This window comes from Miniopterus natalensis, chromosome 8 (assembly GCF_054644295.1).
Source record: "Miniopterus natalensis isolate mMinNat1 chromosome 8, mMinNat1.hap1, whole genome shotgun sequence".
Lineage (NCBI taxonomy): Eukaryota > Metazoa > Chordata > Mammalia > Chiroptera > Miniopteridae > Miniopterus > Miniopterus natalensis.
Genome location: NC_142088.1, coordinates 52,288,141 through 52,310,405, shown reverse-complemented (window position 1 = coordinate 52,310,405; position 22,265 = coordinate 52,288,141). Strand labels below are relative to the sequence as shown.

At 37.8% G+C, this 22,265-nt stretch overlaps 1 protein-coding gene across 1 annotated transcript in view; it reads left to right on the top strand.

Moving 5' to 3' along the window:
- GPD2 (glycerol-3-phosphate dehydrogenase 2) overlaps window positions 1-22,265 on the top strand; it is a 99,748-nt gene that overhangs the window by 28,453 nt on the left and 49,030 nt on the right. Inside the window, exons 3-5 of the mRNA XM_016198249.2 lie at window positions 2,901-3,025; window positions 4,321-4,418; window positions 5,444-5,607. Of these exons, the coding sequence (XP_016053735.1) occupies window positions 2,901-3,025; window positions 4,321-4,418; window positions 5,444-5,607 (387 nt within the window). The remainder of the gene's footprint in view (window positions 1-2,900; window positions 3,026-4,320; window positions 4,419-5,443; window positions 5,608-22,265) is intronic.

Below are 22,265 nucleotides of genomic sequence, written 5' to 3'. Positions count from 1 at the left end.
CTTGTGAGAAACTGGTCCTCAGGACAGGGTCCAAGTGCCCCAAAGTAGACAGAAGGCCCTTTGTGACGGGCCTTTTACCACTGCTCCCTCCGGGCCCTTCCCATCGCCCCTTGGGCCCTGCACTGCAGCCCCGAGGAGGGGCAAGTGGCTCCTCCGTGGGTTGGGCACGTCAGACATTTGCCTTTCTCTCGCTTACGCTGATCTTTGCCAGGGGTAACTCCTTTCCTTCCCTTCCCTTCCCTTCCCCTACCTGGAGCACACACTCCTCTGTAGCCTCGGCCTTTCTTGAAGACCCATCCCCAGGTACAGTTCTAAACTCCTGCCTTGGCTGTCGTTCTTGTTCACACAGGGAACTGTATCGTCAGTAACCTTCCCCGAAATGTAGTGGCTTGAAACAACACCACTCTCCCAGTTTCAGTGCGCCAGGCATCTGTGTGTGCCCTGGCCCGCCTCTGGCTCTGAGCCCCTCAGGATGCAGCGCTTCCGAGCGGGTCACATGCTTGTTGGCAGGATCAGCTCCTCACAAGGTGTTGGCCCGAGGCCTCAGTTCCTCACGACCTGTTGACCGGGGCCTCCTGTGGTTCCTCGACTCACAACATGGCAGCTTCTCCTGAGCAAGCAAAAAAGTACAAGGAAAGTCAGTTTTATGGAACCTAACAGGGACGTGAGGTGCTGCCATCCCTGCTGTGTGGCACCAGGCCCAGCCCAGCCAGGGAGGGGGTGAGGCACCAGGGAGTGGGGATTACCGGGGACTGAGGTGCCTTCTACCAGAACCTGCAGGATACCTGTGGGCAGGCCCGGCTGGGCGCCAGGGATTGGACTGGAATCTGCTTGACCTTTCTCAGTCTTATGTCCCTGCCATGGCTGTGATTCCAAGGTTGAAAAAGAAGTTTATTTTAAATAATCTGGCTCTTAAATGCCATATGAAAGTCAGCCCCCTCATCTGATCTTCAACTGAAGAAAAACGATCTATTTTAGAGCTGGAAGAACTCTCTGTTAGACTTACTAAGAAAAGGTGATACAGCTCACCAAGACTGCATTTTTTTTTTTTTTTTTTAATATCTTTATTGATTTCAGAGAGAGGAAGGGAGAGGGAGAGAGAGAGACAGAAACATCAATGGTGAGAGAGTCGTTACCGATCGGCCGCCTCCCACATCTCCCCCGACCAGGAATCGAACTGCGATCTCCTAGATCCTAGGTCAAAGCTCATCTGCAGAGCCACGCCCGGCTGGGCAAGGCAGTGAGTGCATTCTTAAGAGATTTCAAATGTAATGTTGACTACAAGATTTTGGGCGTATGTCCTGAATTTAACTTCTAACCCAGAGTAAGATAAGAGCCCTCTGTATTTTCAAATGTAGTACTTATAAAACTCTATTGCACTTTATGTGCCTCTCTGGGCTGGAAGCTACTTTTCATCTCAGTCCCTTCCTAATTCATTTCTGACATCATCACTTTGCCTGGCACTAAGCTCTCAGTATTCTTATAAAAATATGTTCTAACTTGATATTTTTTTTATAATACATCCAGTACTAAATTCACTAAGCACTGATAAGAATTTTACAGACCTTTCTCTGGCATAAATGCTTAAAAAGAGTGACCTGGGTCTATGATACTTGCAATTCCTGTGTTATTTTGCTCCTTAGTTAGAGCATTAGCAGTTTTTGCCCTTGAATCAAAGTTCTCTACTTTTCTCTCCACGGCTTCCAAATATTTTGTCCTTTGAGTCAAGGGAATTGGCCTGATTTTATGATGACATTTGGGTACGATATTTAAACTGTTAAAAGTTATAAAAACGACCCTTTGGTATTAAATGTAATAAATGGCTCTGAATTGAATACATGCACAGGTTCTCTTATATGAGCTTTGTGAGCCCAAACTGCTCCAGTTACATATTCTCATTGTAATTGGATTCCATGACATTCTCTCATCCCCCAAGAGTATGCCAGGCCATGAAAATTCCTCATGGCTTGGTGTTGATATATACTTTGGGTCTTTTGAAGTTTCAGATTTCATCTCTAACTAGCGTATGGGCCTCATAGTACTACTGGTCCTACCCAGTCCTGGAGAGGTAGGGGGTTCTCTGCCAGAAAGCCAAACCAAACCAAACCAAATCAATTTTATCTTTAAGAGATTTATTACAACCCTCAAAGAAAGGAGCAGGGGAGAGGGATGACTTCTGAAACTGACCTTTCTTTGCTCAGCCTCACCTTTACCAAGAATATTGTCTTTGTCTTTTCTTGTGGTACTCTGCACTGGGTTTATTTGTTCTCGCTTGTATTTTTCTTTGTAATTCTACAATCTAGGGCTTGGATGTCTTAAATTAAACCAGGAACTCCTCACTACCAGAGGTTAATTTTCTTCTTTCTTCTTCTGTTGTGATATCTTTGATCTCTTTCCCCATTTTATGCCCTCTATTACCATTTTAAAAATAGGAGCCAGCACATATGAGGGCTAGTCTAGACTTATTGATGATGCATTAGGGTAGATTGGAGATGGGCTGGAACATGTCTAGACTCTTATAGTGAGGGATGAGTGAGAGTTCCAGAAGGACTTGTAAAAAAATACTGAGTTAGCTCTCATGGGTAAAGATGGGCGCAGGCTCTCCTTGGACCCTCTAAAAGCACTGGAATATGTTACTGCCATGAAATTGTACTGTAATATTTTCTAGTTGTGGTTCATTCACCGTTTAATATGCTTCTAGTTCAGCTTTGACTTTTCCCCCAGGAAGAGACTAAAATCTCTTCATTATAATATAGACAGTGTACTGCACTTTGAATACAAATTTATCCATGTTCAGAGTAATTTTTCTTGTGATTGTCTCTACCCTGGAGAAGTGCCTTTAATGAATTACATACAAATTGTGTAATTTAAGAAGTTAATTTGGTTTTCTGGTTACACAGGACTAAAAACAGCCCTTGTAGAAAGAGATGATTTCTCATCGGGGACCAGCAGCAGAAGCACTAAATTGATCCACGGTGGGGTGAGATATCTTCAGAAGGCTATCATGAAGTTGGATTTTGAGCAGGTAATTGTATATGCCGGTTGTTAAACAAAAATTGCCACTATGCTTTTTTCTACCCAATTAAATCAATTTTTTTTATGGTTTCTCACATTTCTTCCTGTTGGAAATACCTATTTAGTGTTTTCTGCTGGAATATCTTTCAGGAGAGGTGTGCTGGTTCTTTCCTGTGGTATTATGTTTATGGGTAATCAGGGGCCTTTTCTACACAGGCATGTCAAAGTAGCAGATTTACAAAATCACTTTTGGACGTGTTGCCTTGTAACAATCGTGTTTGTATTTTTCTTTCTTCATTTTTAAAATGTTTTAATTTTTTGTCAATAGCCACTGAATTGCTACTTCCCGAGCAGTTTCAGGGAGCGGTGCTGTAATGGGGGGGGGAGTATCACATTGATCCTCTTAACTGAAACGGCAGTCACACGTTAATCTTGTCACTGACATATTCTTAAGGAAAGATGATCTGAGTCATGCTTTTCTTATGTCACACTTTATTGTGTCCAGTCTGACACCATTTGAAAACTGCCAAGGCAGTGTGTTAGATGACATTTCCCGGAGGGGTAAAAAAAACCCAGCTGAACTCCGTATCTGCCTTCCATACGTGAAAAACACAGCAGCACTAACTTGACATTGTCACTTGTGAATCTGTCCCCTTTTCTCGGGTGTCTCTTCGACATCATGATGGCTGCAAGGCAAAGAGCATAGGATTTAGAATCAGATGACTTGGGATGCGTTCCAGCTTACTTATTCAATCTTTATGAGCCTCAGTTTTCTCATTTGTAAAATTAGTATCGTACTCATAATGCTGGTTCTTCAGAGAGGCGTAATGAGGACCCAAGGAATTGAGATAAGCTGTTTTATAATAATCTATAAAATACTATGCAATTCCTAAGTATCCTCTCTGCTTGGGTTAGTGGAGGCAAGAAGGGAATGTTTAAGCATGAATTTGAACAATCTGTTATTCCTTACATGGGAAAAATATTATGAGGGACTGAGAAAAGGGACACTATAGAGGATGCAAGATAAATTGTTATAATAATCTTGTAACTCAAGTCAGGAAAATGTCACACACCTGGGAGCTCTGACAGCATGTTTTTCTCCTATGCAAATACAGTTAAGGTTTCTAAAAAATCTCCCAGGTTGACAGCATGATGTATTATTAGAAATCTGATTAAGAGGGAGCTATCCTCGCTCAGAGGTAGAGAGGTTTCTGTGTATCAATCAGTTGGCAGGGTGTCTATTTGCCATTTGAAAATATTATGATCTGTTACTGCCAAACTAATTTTCTCTGTTTTGCTTTTCAGTATAGGATGGTAAAAGAAGCCCTTCATGAGCGCGCCAACCTGTTAGAAATTGCTCCCCATTTATCATCTCCATTGCCTATAATGCTTCCAGTTTACAAGTAAGCATTTTGATATCATCTATATACATTTGCTTATCTGAGGTTAATAGAACAACATAGTTTTAATGGAAATACTCCCTCAACTTGTATTCTTAATATAGTTTTAATTAGTCCTAATCTTTAATCATTCTCAAATATTTTCCTTTGTTGTATTTAAAAGGATGGCTTTTCCTAAATTATTCTCTACTGACCCACCTCCAAAGGCTACATCTTGAAGGCAAAGGAGGTTGTGTTTTGTATTTATAATTAGTAGTTTTTTACTCCAGTTTCTGACAGTATATAGAGGAGCAGCTGCATTTGCTTTGAGGAATATAAGAGGCGCATTTGAAGACTAAAATGCAGAGCCCAGACGTATTCTGCTGCAAAATCTGAGCCTAACACGTACCAACTGCAAACCTAAATCAGTGTGGGTCATTTTCAATTTATGAGTTAACCCAAACTTTGTTTAGAGGTGTCAGATTATAAATTACAAACCCCATTTTCCTAATATTGTTAGGGCTATCTGTGAAGTTACCTTAAATTAGAGTACAGGTAATATGAAAAAGTGGATACTGTGACTTTGTTAACCACAAGTGTTGTGGGGGACCTAGAAACAGATTTTACATTTTTCCCCCCCCATATTTTGTCATAGATTGCTTAAGACATCTTAAGCCAGTGATTCTGTACCCTGGGGATCCATTAGAGTCACCCAGGCCCCCTCCCTAGTTTAGTTAAATCAATCTCTAGACACGTGAGGCCCAGGCATCTGTATTTTTTTTTATACTCCCCAGAGAATTCTAATATGCAACCAGGTCAAGAACTATTGCTTTCTGGGTGATTCATTTAAAGGCTCACCCATTCATTCACTTACATAATTCAAGCTAGGCTGGTGTGAAAAACAGTGTGATGCAGTTCTGTTTCTTTTGCAGTACACTTCTAGACATACTGTGCTTTTCTTAAATGAAACGTATCTAATAACTTAAAGTGACATTCTGTAATGTTATACACTATTTCTAAAGAAACCTTTCCCCCTGTTTATGCTGTAGATGGTGGCAGTTACCTTACTACTGGGTAGGAATCAAGCTATACGATCTGGTAGCAGGAAGTAATTGCTTGAAAAGCAGCTACATCCTCAGCAAATCGAGAGCCCTTGAGCATTTCCCAATGCTTCAGAAGGACAGACTGGTAGGAGCTATTGTCTACTATGATGGTAAGTGATTTTTTTGTTTTACAAGATACTTTATTCTCACTTATGACCCTTACAGTATATTCCTTTTTTTTTTTTTTTTTAAACATGTTTTTATTGATTTCAGAGAGAGGAAGGTAGAAGCAGAGAGAGAGAAACATCAATGATGAGAGTCATTGATGAGACTCATTGGTCAGCTGCCTCCTGCACGCCCCCTGCTGGGGATCGAGCCCACAACCAGGGCATGTGCCCGACCGACTAGGAACCGAACCTTGATCGCCTAGATCATAGGTTGATGCTTTAACCACTGTGCCACGCCAGCCTGGCGCTTACAGTATATTCTTAATAAAATAGTTTTGCATTCTTAATATTAATGCTAATCTTACACAACACACAAATTGACATGGACACACCCAATCACCATTTTCTCTAATTTAGCTAAAAAACACTACATAGTGTTTTGCTTTTCATGTTGTTTAATTTTGCATATTTTTTTTCTCGTTTGATTTCTACTTTGTATCTTATGGTTGGTTTGGTCCATTTTTCCTCAGTATGAATTTGGACCCCACCTTCATGTCATTTAATTTGTTATATGTTTGCCAGGCACTACATGCCTTATGAATATATTATAATGTTTAAAGGAGCTAAGGATCTATTAGGTTTTATAGATGAAACCTCTATTTTCAAGGGGTTATAAACTAGAGAAAAATGCCTCCTGGGCTGAAATCGACATGTTTGTATTTTGCACAGGACACAATTCTTGAATATATAATTTATGAGGAAGGTAGATAAACATTGCATTTGTTAAACCAAACCGTCAGTTTTTATTGCTTATTTTATTGTTGTTAGATGTTTTCTAACAGTGATATCTAGTATCCATTTGCCATGTGTTCAATGTTCATTTTGTGTGTGAGCAATATAATTTTGTATACTTTTATTTGAAGGAACTAACCACTTAATATATTTCCAGATGGGCCACAATACAATATAAAGCAAAACAGGAAAAGCCATTTGTGAAATTTTACTATAGTTTTAAAGGGTGTGTAGAATTAGGAAATAGTCCAAAGATGTTTGTTTATAAGGAAATAAGTGGACACAGATAATTGTACATGTTCAAAAAGTCTTAGAAATTTTGTGACACAGAGGACAACTTAGGCTCTATAGGTCAGTGAGTTCTTTTAATCTCCATTATGTGATCTTTTCTATCATGTTAGATATTTATTTAAACTCATAGTGTTTTTTCCAGCAGACTTTGATAATTATATTACTTCATATTATGGGATATCCTCAAGGCCATCCCCCCCTTCCCCCCCCCCCCCCCCCCCCCCCCAGTGTTCAGTTTCTGAATCAATTTAGCTGTCTGTTTGGCTTTCATGTGGAAATACAAAAAGCATATGTGCAGAGGGAGCAGCAGGGACAAACTCAAGAAAATGTCTTAGGAGCAACAATATTAGGGAAACGTTAAGGGTCTTAGACAAACGTTCAAAGCTAGAACACTGCAGGGGGGACCCTTAACTACATTTATGGTGCCCTTGATTGAACCTATATGTTAAAGGACAGCCTTAGCTGTGAATTTACTTTCTTGGCGTCACACCCTAACAGACCCATTGTAGTTTACAGGGTGATTATATTGAAGAGGGTTTGGTGCAGGAGGAGTAAGGAGGCATTCCGTAAATGGCATCCTGCTTGTTCTGACGTGGAAGTGTTGTGCCCTTTGCCTCTTACTGCAAATCCCTCCTGCACAAACCCTCTGAAATACTTGGTCATTTTCTCTAATGTATCATATGATAACTACTTGTATTGTTTTTTTAGCTTATGCATATCTTTATCTCCTTAAGAAGATTATTAGTGAACATCTAATTTTGTGGTTTGATATTGTTATGAATTATAGATTCTTACTGATTCTACATAGAAAAATGAAGGGAAATCTATGTCACATATGCAAAAGAAACATTACCCTGTTAGAATCAAGGTGATTAAGAATTTCTTTAATTTAGAATTGGCTTTTATAGCTTATTATATGTTGCAAAATTGAGTTAAGCAAAGATTATTGAAAAATTTTAAAGACTATTATTTAAAATAATTTCAGATATTGACATTTGAAAATTTGTTGTAAAATCTTCTTGAATAGAAAGGGTAACAAGAATTATATTCTAGTCATTTGAAATAACGTTCTTTTAATCCTTGTTTGGAAATGATACAGGCCCAACTGTGTTATTCTTGAGGTAAGGGGAAACGAGAATGTGAACCAAAGTGTAGTTCTGTGGTTTCCCAACTGTATTCACAGATAGGGCAACTCATGTTTTACTTAATGGTGTTATGAGCAAATTAAATATCAACGTGGAAATAAGATACAACAGGGAGTACATAGGTAAAGGAATTAAATGCAGTAAGTGTGTACTCAGAGGGAGGGAGGAATGCTTTACCCCCTTGATCAGAAAATAACATCGTCATCCTGTTACCAAAGTATTTCAGAGAGGAAAAAGTAACTTCCTGAACATGTACTTTTGCAAACAAGGTCTAAATGTTGTAATTTATAAGATAAACCTTTCTTAACAAGAAAAAAAAGTGTTCTTTATAAATAACCATAATGAGAATGTAGTAACAGTTACCCAGATGATTTCAAGCTTCTTGAAATAACTTTTTTTTTTTACTTAAAAAATAATTTATTGAGGTGAAATTTACAGAACATAAAATTACCATTTTAAAGTGAACAGAAATTTTTATAACTCTCATCTTGGGAGAATCTTGATTATAATAAAAAAGTGGCGCAAGGAATTGAAAGAACTTTTAAATGCTACAGGAAGTTTTGGGAACTAAAAACTCTTATTAGTAATACATTAGTTACTTCAGCACCAGTGAAAAGTGAAATGTAATCATGTGACAATATAGTTAGATAGACTAGAAAACATTGTCATTCACTTGGCCTGATGGCTGAGACAGTCTTTTTAAGGTGCCTTCAATACTGAGATGTTGAGCTAGCTGGAAGATGTTCCCTCTGAAGTACAAAATGTACAAAGATCTAATTTTTTTCCTTCATTGCGCATAAGAATATTTCATCCTAAATAAATAGAGATGACCATTGCATATGATAGAGGCAAAATATATTCCTCCACAAATTTCCATAAGGTCATAAAATAAATTCCATATACTTTTAAATATAGTAATTACAGTGGCCATTCTGTGCTTGGGCTAGGTATGATCTGTTGCCATATTTTGTTGTTAAATACTGAAAACAAACTCACACATATAGAGGAATAACTACCTTTTCTTATTTTCCAGTGCAGACAAGTAAATGTCAAATTTCTTAGTTCATATGAAATGAAAATTGGAATAGGAAGTGACATACCAGGTTATATTTTCTTCTTATATTCTGTTAGAGAAAACATACAGTCGGCTCACTGGTTTTCTGACTGAGACATGTCCTAGTGTGTCCTATTTGCTCCTTGCCTTCTCCTACCAGAGAGCCATCAGCTGACCCTGGCTGTGGCACAGATAGAGAGCGTGTGACTGGCCCAGCTCTCCCAAGTCAGCAAGCGGTGTTGAAGGCATGCAGTCTTGGGTGATTTGTCAGGCTGTGCGATCGGGTGAACCTGCTGTGGAGAGGAAGCCAGTCTCCTCAAGGCCTTATTTTGTCTTCTTCTGTCAACTTGACTTCTATCTTCCTGTTCCCAGGGTAGATCTTTGGTGCCATTCTAGTTGGATTTCAGTCATACAAGCTAGTGCACAAAAAATGAGATATAATTAAAAATTATTAAGTAGTTAAAGCCATTAAATGTTCCCCATTAAGCTTCTCTAGGGTAAAAGTAGAGAACAAAATGACAACTTAAAATTCTTTCTTCTGAGAGTCCAGGCATGGACAGAGAGAGAGGTCTGTTCCTTCCTACCTGACGATGCCCTTATGTGTTCCTTATGCACATATGAAAAGAGCAGCCCTTATGTGTTCCTTATGCACATATGAAAAGAGCAACCTACAAGAAATTACATTAGCTTTCCCAATGTAAATAAAAATTGGTTATATCCATGTTTCAAAGGGGGAATTAAAGCCCAGGTTTCACTAGAATATTCATTTTTATTCCAACCTGAAACTCACAGCATACAAATAGATGAATTCAGCTTGTGAAAGAGCAAAGCCAATTTAATCTCTGGCTCCCCTGAGGTAAATGTAGTTCACGGTCCTGCCCCCACCCCAACCTCAGCTATAATCCCTGGCTCCTGGAGGTAAAAATGCACTGAAGTGAGGAAAATTCTGCAGCAGGATATAATGATCCAAAATGACAGGGACAATAATGACAATGAATTTCATGTCTCCCAGTCATGTGCTGGAGATGCTTGACTAGGCTGACTTATACAATTAAATTGTTACAGGTACAGCAGGAGATGCAGTTAGCTGTGTGCTTTGGGGAACGATGCCTTTGGCAAGAGGCGTATTGTGGCATCCAGACTCTTTTGTTAGGAACAAACTATTACTCCTCTAGGCATGCACCTGCAATTGTACGCTTTAATAAAAGGAAGCCCAGGTTAAAGACAAGTCTTTTAAGGTGTTGATTTTATCTACTTGGAAAGCTTAAAAAAATCAATTACCTAGTAACAGAAAGATGATCTTTTTTCGGTCTTGCATTTTTGTTTTTCCATGGAGATCCTGGAACATAAGTCAAATCTAAAGATGGTGCCTTTAATCTTCATTTACATTATATGCAAACACTATTGTTGAACTAATTGGGTGTTATCTACTTTAAATATGACAGAAACATTAATGTCTTCAGAGGAATAGAAATAGATTGAATAAGTAACTGAATGATGTGGATTGGCAAACAAAATAGCAGTGTTATTATGCAAGTTTGGCTACCTGCTTCTTATTGCAGTTCTTGTAAGGGTTCGGTGACCTCTGATGTGTGTGGGAGCCTCAGGGGGTGCTCAAGACCATCCACTGGGTGTAGGAAGAACATGTTAGAATTCCTGCTTAGATCTATATCAAATTCCATATAAATTTCCTGTTATATATGGTTCAGATGTCTACAATAAGTATAGGAATATGTGTGTGTGTAATAGTACAGGTATATATTTATAAATAAATATCCATACTAAGGTTATATTCTGACATTTACTATACTTTTGTAACACTCGACTTAATTTTTCTTTTTCGAACCACTGGGTTAGTAATTTGTCATCATGTTATGTTTTGGTAACTTGAGTAATTTTACTATTTTCAAGACAGATGTATTCAGTGAGAGAAAAAATTCCTGTGGAAGATTAAACATTACCGAATCCCATTCTTCATTTTTCAAGGTCCAATTTCTATGAACTTTGATTGAGGGGTCTAGGAAAAAAAAAAAAAACAAAAACTGTTGACTTAGAGGTGTTATTATCTTGGGAACTGAAAAATTATCAAAATTTGACATGATACATTAAGACTTATTTATTGTTTTTATTTTTATTTCCATCTTAAAGTAAAAAATAATAAACTTATTTTAAAGTGTGAAGTTCTATTTGCCAACAGTTTTCAGGGCTCCTTTTCAGATCCTTAGTATTGTATATACTGAGGTTTAAAATTATGTAAATACTGATACATATAAAAGACTACATATAACACATATATATAGTCTTCTTTTTTATCTTATGTAAATATTTAAAAATAGCTTATTGTTTAGTTTTGTTTTCAAACTTTGTAAAGGGATAATATCATTAGTTATATAAATTGACATAAACACTTTGGGAAACAATTAGACCCTCTTAGTAAAGTTCATGCATATACCTTGTGATTCAGCAATTCTCCTACTGAGTATATGCCCCAGAGAAACTTACAAAGTGTCCACCAGGGGATAAGTATAAAAAAGTTCACTGAAACACTGGGTATAGTTTCAAAAGGGAAATAATTCAAATATCTACCAAGAGACGAATGAATAAATAACCTATAGTATATTCACACAATGGAGTAGAACACAGCATTGAAAGTGAATGAATGAAGCTAAACTGAACAACATGGATGAGCCTTAGAAAAATAATGTTGAAAATGGCGCTATAACTGGTCTCACAATTGTAAGCATCACACAGTACTGTAGTGCAGTTGAAAGAATAATATAGAAATAGACGACTTAGGTTTACAAACTTTATTGAGTTTTTAGCCCCACATTCCACATCTATGAATTTAGGTTTATAATACCTAACACAGGGTGTTTTGAGGTTTAAATGAATTAATAAACATAAAATAACATTACTGAAATATTGTTTTATGGGGTCAATTTTATGGCTCTTCTATAGTCTGTCAAATTCTTTTCATGAAAATATTCTAAAGGGAAGCATCAGTTCCATAAATGTCCCTTTATAAATTTAAAATTTTCAGATTTCCCCAGATAAGTTTGTAAAACATTCTTAGGAAAAAGGAACATATTGTACAGATAAACATGTTCCACATAAGCATATAATCTTTGAAATTTAAGAGTTAGAAAACACACATTTTAAAAGAACTTACTCCAAAATTATCCCCCTCTTAGATACTGGTTTAAAATATATTTATTTTAATAGTTCTCCTTGTCTATATGCAGTTTTACACTTATAAATTAAATGGGTAATTTTTATCTTGATTTCCTACTATCAGTTTTACATTGTATTTCTCCTCTTGTTTGCTGTGAGTTACATAAATGAAACTGACATTATTGCTCATATAGCAGGCATATTTTTTTGCCCCCGAATGCTGCCTTTTTGCTATTCAGTATATCTGGATACCAACTAATGCTAAATGAAGTTTGACATGTACCCCTAAGAAACAAAACTTATAAATTGTGGCTTCAAAGGAAACCTTGAATAAATAGGACACATTTGTGTCCACCCAGGCTAACATCCAACATATGCTTTAGATTCCTGATGATGAATCAGAGCAAAATAGCCCCTAGGAAAGTTTACAGTTGTTTATTGCTCACTTGACCAGCATATATTAAATACCAGGCTTTCATTCTCTTATAATTAGTTTTAATAAAGAAAATAAAAAGCACACAAAAATAGATTTGATCAGGTAGTCATCCATATTATACTCTGTATATAAAAGCTTAAAAACAGTGTTAAAATTCACCAATGGTAGGATTTGCATGCATATAAGTTGTTTGAGCGTGTAGTTCTGGTGTATTCACGTAAGTTATCTACCTCTCACACACTGTTGTTAATTCACCCTTTTGGAAAAGATGCAGGATTAAAGGCAAAAGCTTTTGTCTCAGAAAACAGCAGTTTACTCATTCATCCAAAGATATATTTATGGGGCACCTACTATTTTCCAGACATTGTGCCTGACATTAGGACCAAATGCAATAAGGACAGAGTTCTGAGTTTTCAGGTTCTGAGAAAGTTCACGGCCTATATGCCAAATATTGTGCAGAACACATTGTCCCCACTACCAACAATGTTTTACATTTGTGGAGCAGAGTATGGTTTTCAAAACATTTTTTTCTCCATAAATTATTTTAGTTGACCCTGCTCAGTATGTATGCTGGGATAGGATATTATGATCCCCATTTTATAGGAGAAGGGGTGTCAAAGATGAATATTTGGATCAATATTTTGGACCTGTGGGAATGTGAAAGTAGATTTTTTTCTTGGCTAGAGAGTTTTACAAAATAATGCTCTTCTTGAAACTTTCCTGCCCTAGACCTGGAAGCAACCATTTCTTTAGTAAGCCGTGATTCCTTCATGTGGGAAATGGTAATTAGAGATCATAATCTCTTTGCTGTGGATGTTCATTACTACTGATTGGTCATTAATTCTAGGCCTTTCAGTAGAAAAAATAAAGAAAAATCTTTTGTTTAAAGAAGAAAAACATGATGAATTCTTAGACATAATTCCAGTTTAAACTCAGGAGAACATGGCTTTTATTTTACCTTATCAGTCATACCTCTAAAAAATATCACTGAAACCAATTTAAGATTTTTTGTTGTTCTTAGAGTATATGCGAATGATGATATGTAGACAAATTACTGTCTTTTAAAGCTACTTGACATAGTTCCTATCAGTGTGGATATGCCACAAACACAGTATAACAAATCAATTTAATTTTGCTTTGATCTTTAGGGACTTATTTTTTTTAAAGATGTGCTTTTGTATAATAATTATGTAAAGTGCAGAATTTCAAAATAAAAAGTAAAAATAAGTAGTATCCAAATAAGGCTAGCTTCTCTCTCTGTTCTCTCTACCTTATTCCCTTATCCTTAAATGTGAGGTGGTTTGTGTTTTGTATAGAATTTTGGTATATCCTTTCATTGTGTGAGTGCATGTGTATGCATGCGTGTATATTACATGTGTATCTGTGTTTGCCCCCCTTCCCATTTTTTAGATAATACAAGTGCCTTGATTTTTTTTTCCAGTTAATATAGTGGATATTCCATTCCATAGTAGCATAAGGAACCACACAATTTTGAAAAGGTGAATTTAAAAAGCATCCAAGACCCCAGTTCCACAGAATTAAATTGTATTGCTAAGTTAGCTGCTTGGATCAAGTTATATGCATTGTACAGCCTTAGCCATCAATAAACTACATTTTCAAGTTATTTTTCTTCTTATAAATGAAAATGAAATCTTTCTTTGGACACTATAAAACAATGGAACATCCACTAATTTTATTGTATAGACTTTAAAATTAGGCTGAGAGTCGCAAATGCATAATTTTGTCATTTTGTAAAATATGTGCTGATTTGTTTTAAATTTGCTAAAATCTAGTTCATATTATCTGCTTGTGTTGAAGGCCAGTCTGCTTAGACTAAATGCTCATGGTAATTATAGTTTTTTTTTAACTAGATGAGTCTATTTTATATTAATACACAAGATTATATACCTCTTAGTAAAATTTTATTTTTTTATTTTATTTTATTTTTTAAAAATATATCTTTATTGATTTCAGAGAGAGGAAGGGGGAGAGAGAGAGAGAGATAGAAACATCAATGATGAGAGAGTCATTGATCGAGCCCTCAACCCGGGCATGTGCCCTGACCGGGAATCGAACCCTGATTGCCTGGATTCTAGGTCGATGCTCAACCGCTGAGCCACGCCCGGCCGGGCGTAAAATTTTATTTTTGTATTAATGGTACCTTTTAAAAAATAGACATGAAACTAATTAATTGTAGTTTAAGTCAAGATTTAAGACTTTGAGGGATTTTTTGCTTTTGTTTTAGAGACATTAGGAAAACACATGCCCAAGAAATATAAGCAGTGTTTAAATGTGCTGCACATTGAAGCTTAAGGTAACTATTCAATGTGTTTGTCTCAAAGTAATTCTCCTTCAGAAATATGATCTCATAGGTTACATTTGGAAAAAAAGGGGAGTGGGAAATAATTGCCATTAGAACATGGGAAATAAGAAATAAAAAGCTAGAATGATTTACCTTTAGGGACTGATTTTCTTGCTACTTTATTGTGTGATAGTATAATGCTTCATGTACCTGTTGGCAGAGTCTCTAGGTGCCCACTGACCTACCCACTCTAGCATGTTTTCCATCATTCTTTCAAGGGGATTGAGAGTCTTTGCTCAGATAAATGTTTAGAAAAAGGAAGAAACAGTGAAAAAAAAGTAGTCACATCTATTTGGAATTGTTCTGTACACAACACACAGCAGTTTTCTTAGTGTTATGGAATTCCAAGCTGGTGTCTAACTTCACAAGGAGTAGCAGTAATAAAAACATCTCTTCAATAAAAAAGCACCACACTTTCCCTGGCTGGTGTTGCTCAGTGGTTGAGCGTTGACACATGAACCAAGAGGTCATGGGTTTGATTCCTGGTCAGGGCACATGCCCAGGTTTGGGGCTTGATCCCCAGTAGGAGGTGTGCAGGAGGCAGCAGATTGATGTTTCTCTCTCATCAATGTTTCTATCTTTCTATCCCTCTCCCTCTCTCTCTAAAATTAAAAAAGAAAAACATTTAAGAGTGCTGCACTTTAGTTTCAACACCTATTCTACAACCAAACTTTGGTAACATTATATAGAAAAACTGTGAAAAAAGCCATCGGTACATAGTTGTTATAAATAAACCTAACACCTTGGTAGATTATATTCTCTGGAGCCAAGTAGACCCCTATTTTAGACTGTGAATTTCAAACGGGTTTCATTATTACTATTAATACTTACTCATATCACACTTTATATTAATAAAACACTGCTTAGATCATTATATCTGCCCACAGAAAACGTGAACCACACAACACCTACTTTTAAAAAAACCTAGCTCTGCATATTAAACACATACACATCACGACTTACTTCCCACACAACTTTTTTAGCTACTACTCCTTTAACTATCCAAAACCAAATAGGTATTCTTGCATTCACTGAAAAACTATTAGCAACATGTAACTTGCTACCTATTGAGGAGAATAAGTCTTTTGAACAGAAAATGATAAAAGAACATAGTAATTAAGTGAGCAACTATCAGATTAAGAACAAAATCAAATAACTTGTACCTTATGTCTTTATGTCAATGATTAATATCTAACTGAATTAACTAAGGAAAGGTAACACCAAAGCCTTTCAGTAAACCAGAAACCTCTATTTCCCAGGAGTTTTAAATCCTTCTACTTCTAACCTGATGAATGCAACAATGAATGCACTTGGTGATTCATACAGTTTACTTCCCCTTACAGAGGACAAAGTCTCACCGAAATTGAGCTGAGGTGCAGCTCTAGAGACTTCTTTTTCTCTTTCTTGATAATTTTCTCTTTGCAAAGCATTGTACCTCAGTAGCTCCTACTTCAAGTCTGTTTTAGTAAAAGAAGGAGTATAAACACATTATCATTACAAGGATAATCTGAATAAAGTCAGGATTTACAAATTGGATAAATTCACTATCACCCCCTTATGGGAATGAAATAAATTCATATTATCTTTTGCAGTAGTTGTCTCTTCAAACAGCATTTAAAAAAATAAATAACAGTACGTGCTAGTTATAAGAAAAAAGTATTGTGTAAAGTAAGATTAATACATATTTTTACATTTTCCCTCTATCTTCTACTTGTATATTTCTTTTTCTCATCACACTTTTGGGTAAAACTAGTGTCTTCATGATCCTTAAGTATGAATAGAGAGAAAAACATATTTCTCTATTCAAGTATATCTTTTTTTAAAGTGGCAAAAAAAACCATTTAAAAGGAGCTAAGCATAAACATTATTAACATGAACATAATGAAACAAACATAATTAAAGTAATATTTAAAGTATATAAATACCTAAAAGCAATTAAATACCTCATTCACCAAATATTAATTTTTAAAATTTGCTACATTTTCTACTTAATGTACCTTTGGACCATTTCTTTTCTTTTTTTTTCTTCTTTTTTTAATATGTTTTTACTGATTTCAGGGAGAGAAAAGGAGAGGGAGAAAGAGATAGAAACATCAGTGATGAGAGAAAGTCCTTGACCTGCTGCCTAGTGGGGATGGAGCCCACCACCCGGGCATGTGCCCTGACTGGAATCGAACTGTCACCTCCTGGTTCATGGGTCCATGCTCAGCCACTGAGCGATGCCAGATGGGCCGGACCATTTCTTTTTCCCATCTCACCTCAAATGTGAACACAATGAACTTACCCTATACATTTGAATTTGGACAATATTTGTCTGAAACCTAGCTTCTCCCCTATTGGCTATTAAGCATGTCTATTCTGCAAGCCTTTGACTGCCTCTCGGTGTTAGTGAGGGCCTTCTGCGTGCTGGGTGGTTGTCTATGAGCAACCCCCCCCCCCCCCCGCCTCTGTGCTCCTCTATATCCGACCTGGAGTAGGTACCCTTCTCTCATTACATGTACTACTTGAGCTACAAACTTAGACCATTTTCCCCTCTCTGTCTTTCTAACCCTCGCCCAAAGCTATTTTTTCCCATTGCTTTTTAGAGAGAGCGGAAGGGGGTGGGGAAAGAGAGAAAGAGGAGAAGAGAGAGAGAGGCATTGATGTGAGAGACATGCATCGATTGGTGGCCACCTGCACATGCCCTGACTGGGGCCAGGGATGGAGCCTGCAACCCAGGTACCTGCCCCTGGCCGGAAGCAAACCCAGGACCTTTCCTTCAGTCCACAGGCCAATGCTCTAACCACTGAGCCAAACCAGCTAGGGCAATTTTCCTCTCGTAATTCCCTTTGAATTTTGACATTTTAGCCATTTTTTACAGATACTGAACTTGAAATTTGAGAGGCACCAGAGGGCCTGATCCTATCAGCTCTCTTATTAAAATTACTCTGCTGGCTGCAACAACAGTTACTAGTGAGTAATGGCCCCTAGAAACCAACTAAAACCTGGTATTGAGCATAACCAACAGGAATTTAGAAGGCTAGTGAGTAGTGGACAGCTTGGGGAAAACATTCCCTAATTTCCACCTGTATTTGATATACAAATCGTGCCTTGTCTAGTATTGGACAGACACATATTAAAACAAGTTGCCATGAAGTTTTCCTAACTCACTATGAGAAAGAGCCATAGTACTTTGTGCCAGGTAGGAGTCTGTGTGCTAAAGCAGCTCTATCAGCATGTGACACGTACAGTCAGCCTCTGGGCATTAATTTACCCTGATTTTTAAATGGATCCTCTACCTCCACAAGAAGGGGAGTGTCCCAGGGTTGAAGGAAACCAGCCACTGAGCATGGAGTGTTCAGTAGGTGGTGACCACTCTCATTGCTTTCACTTTTGCTGTATCCAGATAGGAGTCCTTCAGAAAATTCTGCACCATTGCATCATTGAGGAGTACTTGGAAAGATCCAGTGGTCTCTGGTGTTTATTTGGTTAATCTATGAAAAGGAAATAATGAAAAGCTGAGCAGTCTTATTTTCCCCCATTAAGTCATGAGCTGTGAGATCTGAAGGAATGTTGGAGAACGGTGTGAAAGCAGGAATTGAATTTTAGTCATATTTCTGCTGATGACGCTGCTGCTCCCCCAGGGCTTCTTACCTGGCCTTTGCCTCACCTTCCAGTCTTTTAGTCCATTAAAGAATCTGATTCTGTCAGCAGGGACACGCATTTGGATCTTATCTCCCCTGAGTTGGTTTTGTTAAATCTGTCCTCCAGAAGTTTGTGAAAAGTCCCAAGAGGTGCAAAAACAGTTTCCATGTAAACACTGCTGAACTTCCTGATGTATGATTCTTGGGAAGAAGTTGACTGAATGTTGACATGTGTTACTTCTGAGTTGAAGTGTGCCTGCTAGCGGTCTAGGCACGTGTTAGGTGTTGCCTCAGCTGTGTAGACGCTAAGTACGAATGTCAGTGCTTTCTAAGGTTGTCTTTTCTATAGTTCTGGACTCTATTCTTCTTCAACATTGGCATTTATGTATTAGTCTTGGGAAGTTTAGAATGACTATAAAGGAAGGAACGCTTTGCATGGCAAGATGAAATAATGTTTAGATTCATATCTCTCTGGATGGGATAGTATTCATAGGTGTTTATTTTTAAAATATGATTAGCAATTTTATTTATCTTTTCAGTAACCAGCTATTAGCATAGTGTATATAGGTAATGTGATACAGAGACTAACACAATGTTTCCTTTCCTCAAAAAGCGATTTGACTCTTACAGGGTTTCCCCCCCCACTTTTTTTTATTTAACCTCACCTGAGGATATTTTTTCCATTGCTTTTCAGAGAGAGTGGAAGGGAGAGAGAGAAAGAGAGAGAGAGAGAGAGAGAGGAACACCAATGTGAGAGAGACACATCAATTGGTTGCCTCCTGTACCTGACCCGGGCTGGGGATCGAGCTTGCAACGGAGGTATGTGTCCTTGGCTTGAATTGACCCTGGGACTCTTCAGTCTTCAGGCCGACACTTTAACCACTGAGCAAACTGGCTAGGGTTTGACTCTTAGAGAATACAGACGAGCAGACCAATGATCTTCAGTACTGCGTGAGTTCGTGAGAGTCACATACCTAAGGTGGGTGTGAGGGGATTGAGAAAAGCTTCCTAAGTATGTAATAGTTGGCTGAATTTTAAGAATGGGTAGTATAGCCAGGTGAAGTCATTGGAGAGGATGTGGAAGGGAACATTGTGGCCAGAGGCAAGAGGGCACATGGAACAGAGAAAGCAGTTGTGTAGATCTTGAGTAGAGGGGGAGTAGAGAGGTGTAGAGTAGTAAACAGGGCCTGGATTATGGAGGATCAGCTATGCCATACTAAGGAGTTTATTTTGAATTCTCCAGGCAGTGGGCATCCAGTGAATGAAAACAGTATTTAATTCAGGGAACTCAGAATCTAGGGAACATATTTGGGTGATTAAAAGGAAGTGTTTGGATGAGATTTTATGCTGATTTGAAAGAGCCCAGGCTGAGAGAGAGGTGAAGACACAGGAAAGAGAAGGAGCAGTGTCACCTTTTTGCTCACATTTCCTGGACAACTCCAGTGTCCACTAACTAGATTTTCTTTTTTTTTTTTTATAGTTGTCGTGGTATTTTTATTTATATGTATGCTCTTTCTATTCCTTTGTTAAATCTTCCTCAATTTGGAAGTGAATTAATAAACTAATGTCAAGTGTTTTCCACATTTTGTTTTAAGGATAATCTAGATTTTTTAAAAAAACTTTAGTAATGTGAGCTTTTTAAAAAATCTGTAATTGCCCAACTGGTTTATGTCAACATTTTGGAAAGAATATCAGTCTTTAAAATGGCATTAGAGATATAAATCCTTGGGGGAGTGAAGAATGCCTGGTGCATGCTAATTTTGTACTTATCCAGGTGGAAGAGAGGGAAGAGTAGCCAAAGCTATAGATAGAACAAAGGGATGTCAGTTGCAACCTGGTCCCAGTTTGGGCTTAGCTCTCCTCACTAATCCCACCTCAGAACATTAGAGATTTATTTATTTATTTCTAACCTGAATCATATTAAGATCGTACTTTGACAAATCGCATTTTGATTTATAGTCTGTGCTTTTGGCATGTGCTTTAATGGCATTAGCCAACTCTAGACACATACTGAATTCATTATGTACCTTATGTATGTAAGTAGTAATGCTTCCTTTTAATGAACATACGGTCACATCAAAGTGCTGTGAGGTTGTTTTACAAAAGCATATTTGTGCAGTGCTCCTCGGAAGTTGGAGACATGCGTTAAGTTGAAGACTAATATGCAGTATTTAAAGTTATATTTTAATGGAATAATATATTACAATTTTGCCCTCTTTTTAAGGTGAGTAGACTTTTATAGTCCGGGCCTTTTATTCTTAGGCTTAGTTTTTAAATTAGAATTTAACTTTTTTTTTTTACATATAAATATTTTATTTGTGACCAGATGAATTAAAAACTTATTCATAAAGTAAAATTGACTTGGTTAGGTGAGTGTTTCTTTTTCTTATTGTCTTTAGGCGGTAAGAAATTCACAGAATATACTTTTATAGATAGCTCTGTATGTGGCAATATTAAACCCTGGCTATGTCTGCTGAAATGTTTCTTGTCCTTAAAATATGGATACCCTTCAATAACTTTCAAGGGCAGAGCTCTCCCAAGGCAGTTTGGTAGAAGAAAAGTGAGCCAGGAACAGGCAGACTCGAGGCCTAGCCTGGCTCCGAGCAGCCTCCCGGGGCAGAGGCTAGCAGCCCAAGCGCCTGTCTCAGCTGCCTTGGCAGCGGAGCGCTCCAGCTCAGTCCCCATCAGCGCACGGGCGTCTCACGGCGGGTCTGAGCAGGGCAGCCTTGTTCTCAGTCAGGTGATGATCCATTGGGTCAGGTCCATGGCAGCATCTTGGGGATTCTTTGGGAGAATCAGGGTAGTGTATGGAGGATGCTAGGCAATGTTTTGAAAGAGAGAGAGAGGCCTAGGGCTAGGCAGAATGTCAGAGCTCTGGCCAAGCAATCTGAGATGAGATCAGAGTTCTTGTCCAAGTAGGAACATGGAGTGAAAAGCAGATACTGGGCAGGGACTCTTATGGTGTATATGGCAGGATAGACTGAAGCCTGGGAAACGTCAGGGGTTTCCTTGTCTAGGGGTTCCCTGTAGACAGATAACAGTTTGTGGGCAGATTCTAATTGTGGGACTCTTTGTATATTGCCAAGTCCAGTCAGGATCAACTCCAGATTGACACACGGAGTGCTTAAGGCTGAGCCTGCCTGTTGAAGATTGTTAGTAATTACATCCAGGGGAGGGTGCCTTGACTCTCTCAAACAGAAACTGCTAGGATCTTTATTTGATAATAACCACTGACTAGCATTTCCAGGAAGACTGAGAATGGCAAGAAACTCAACTCACTGAAACACGGTATTTGTTTCTTTTTACTTCTCGTTATACAACAAAAGGGAAAACATGAGTAATAGTCATATGTCCAAGCCTTGTATTTAAAAGTTGAAAGTAAATCTAATAAATATGTTTTCAGTTTGGTGTGACACTGCATAATATTTAAATTTATTATTATTTTTTTATATTATAGGAAATGATTAGAATTGTGAGGGTATGGTCAGTTTTTGTTGTTTTACTTTTTATTGAATTTATTGAGGTGACGCTGGTTAACAAAAATATATAGGCCTCAGGTGTACAATATCACAACATATAATCTGTACCCTGTATTGTGTGGTCACCACCACCCCAAGTCAAATCTCCTTCCAACACCCTTTATCCCCCAAACCCTCCTCCACCCTTCCCACCTCCCAGCAACCACCATACTGTTATCTGTATCCATGAGTTTTTTCTCTCTTTTTTTTCTTTTTTGCTCAGTCCCCCTACCCTTACCCCAGCCCCCCAACCCACCTCCACAGCCGTC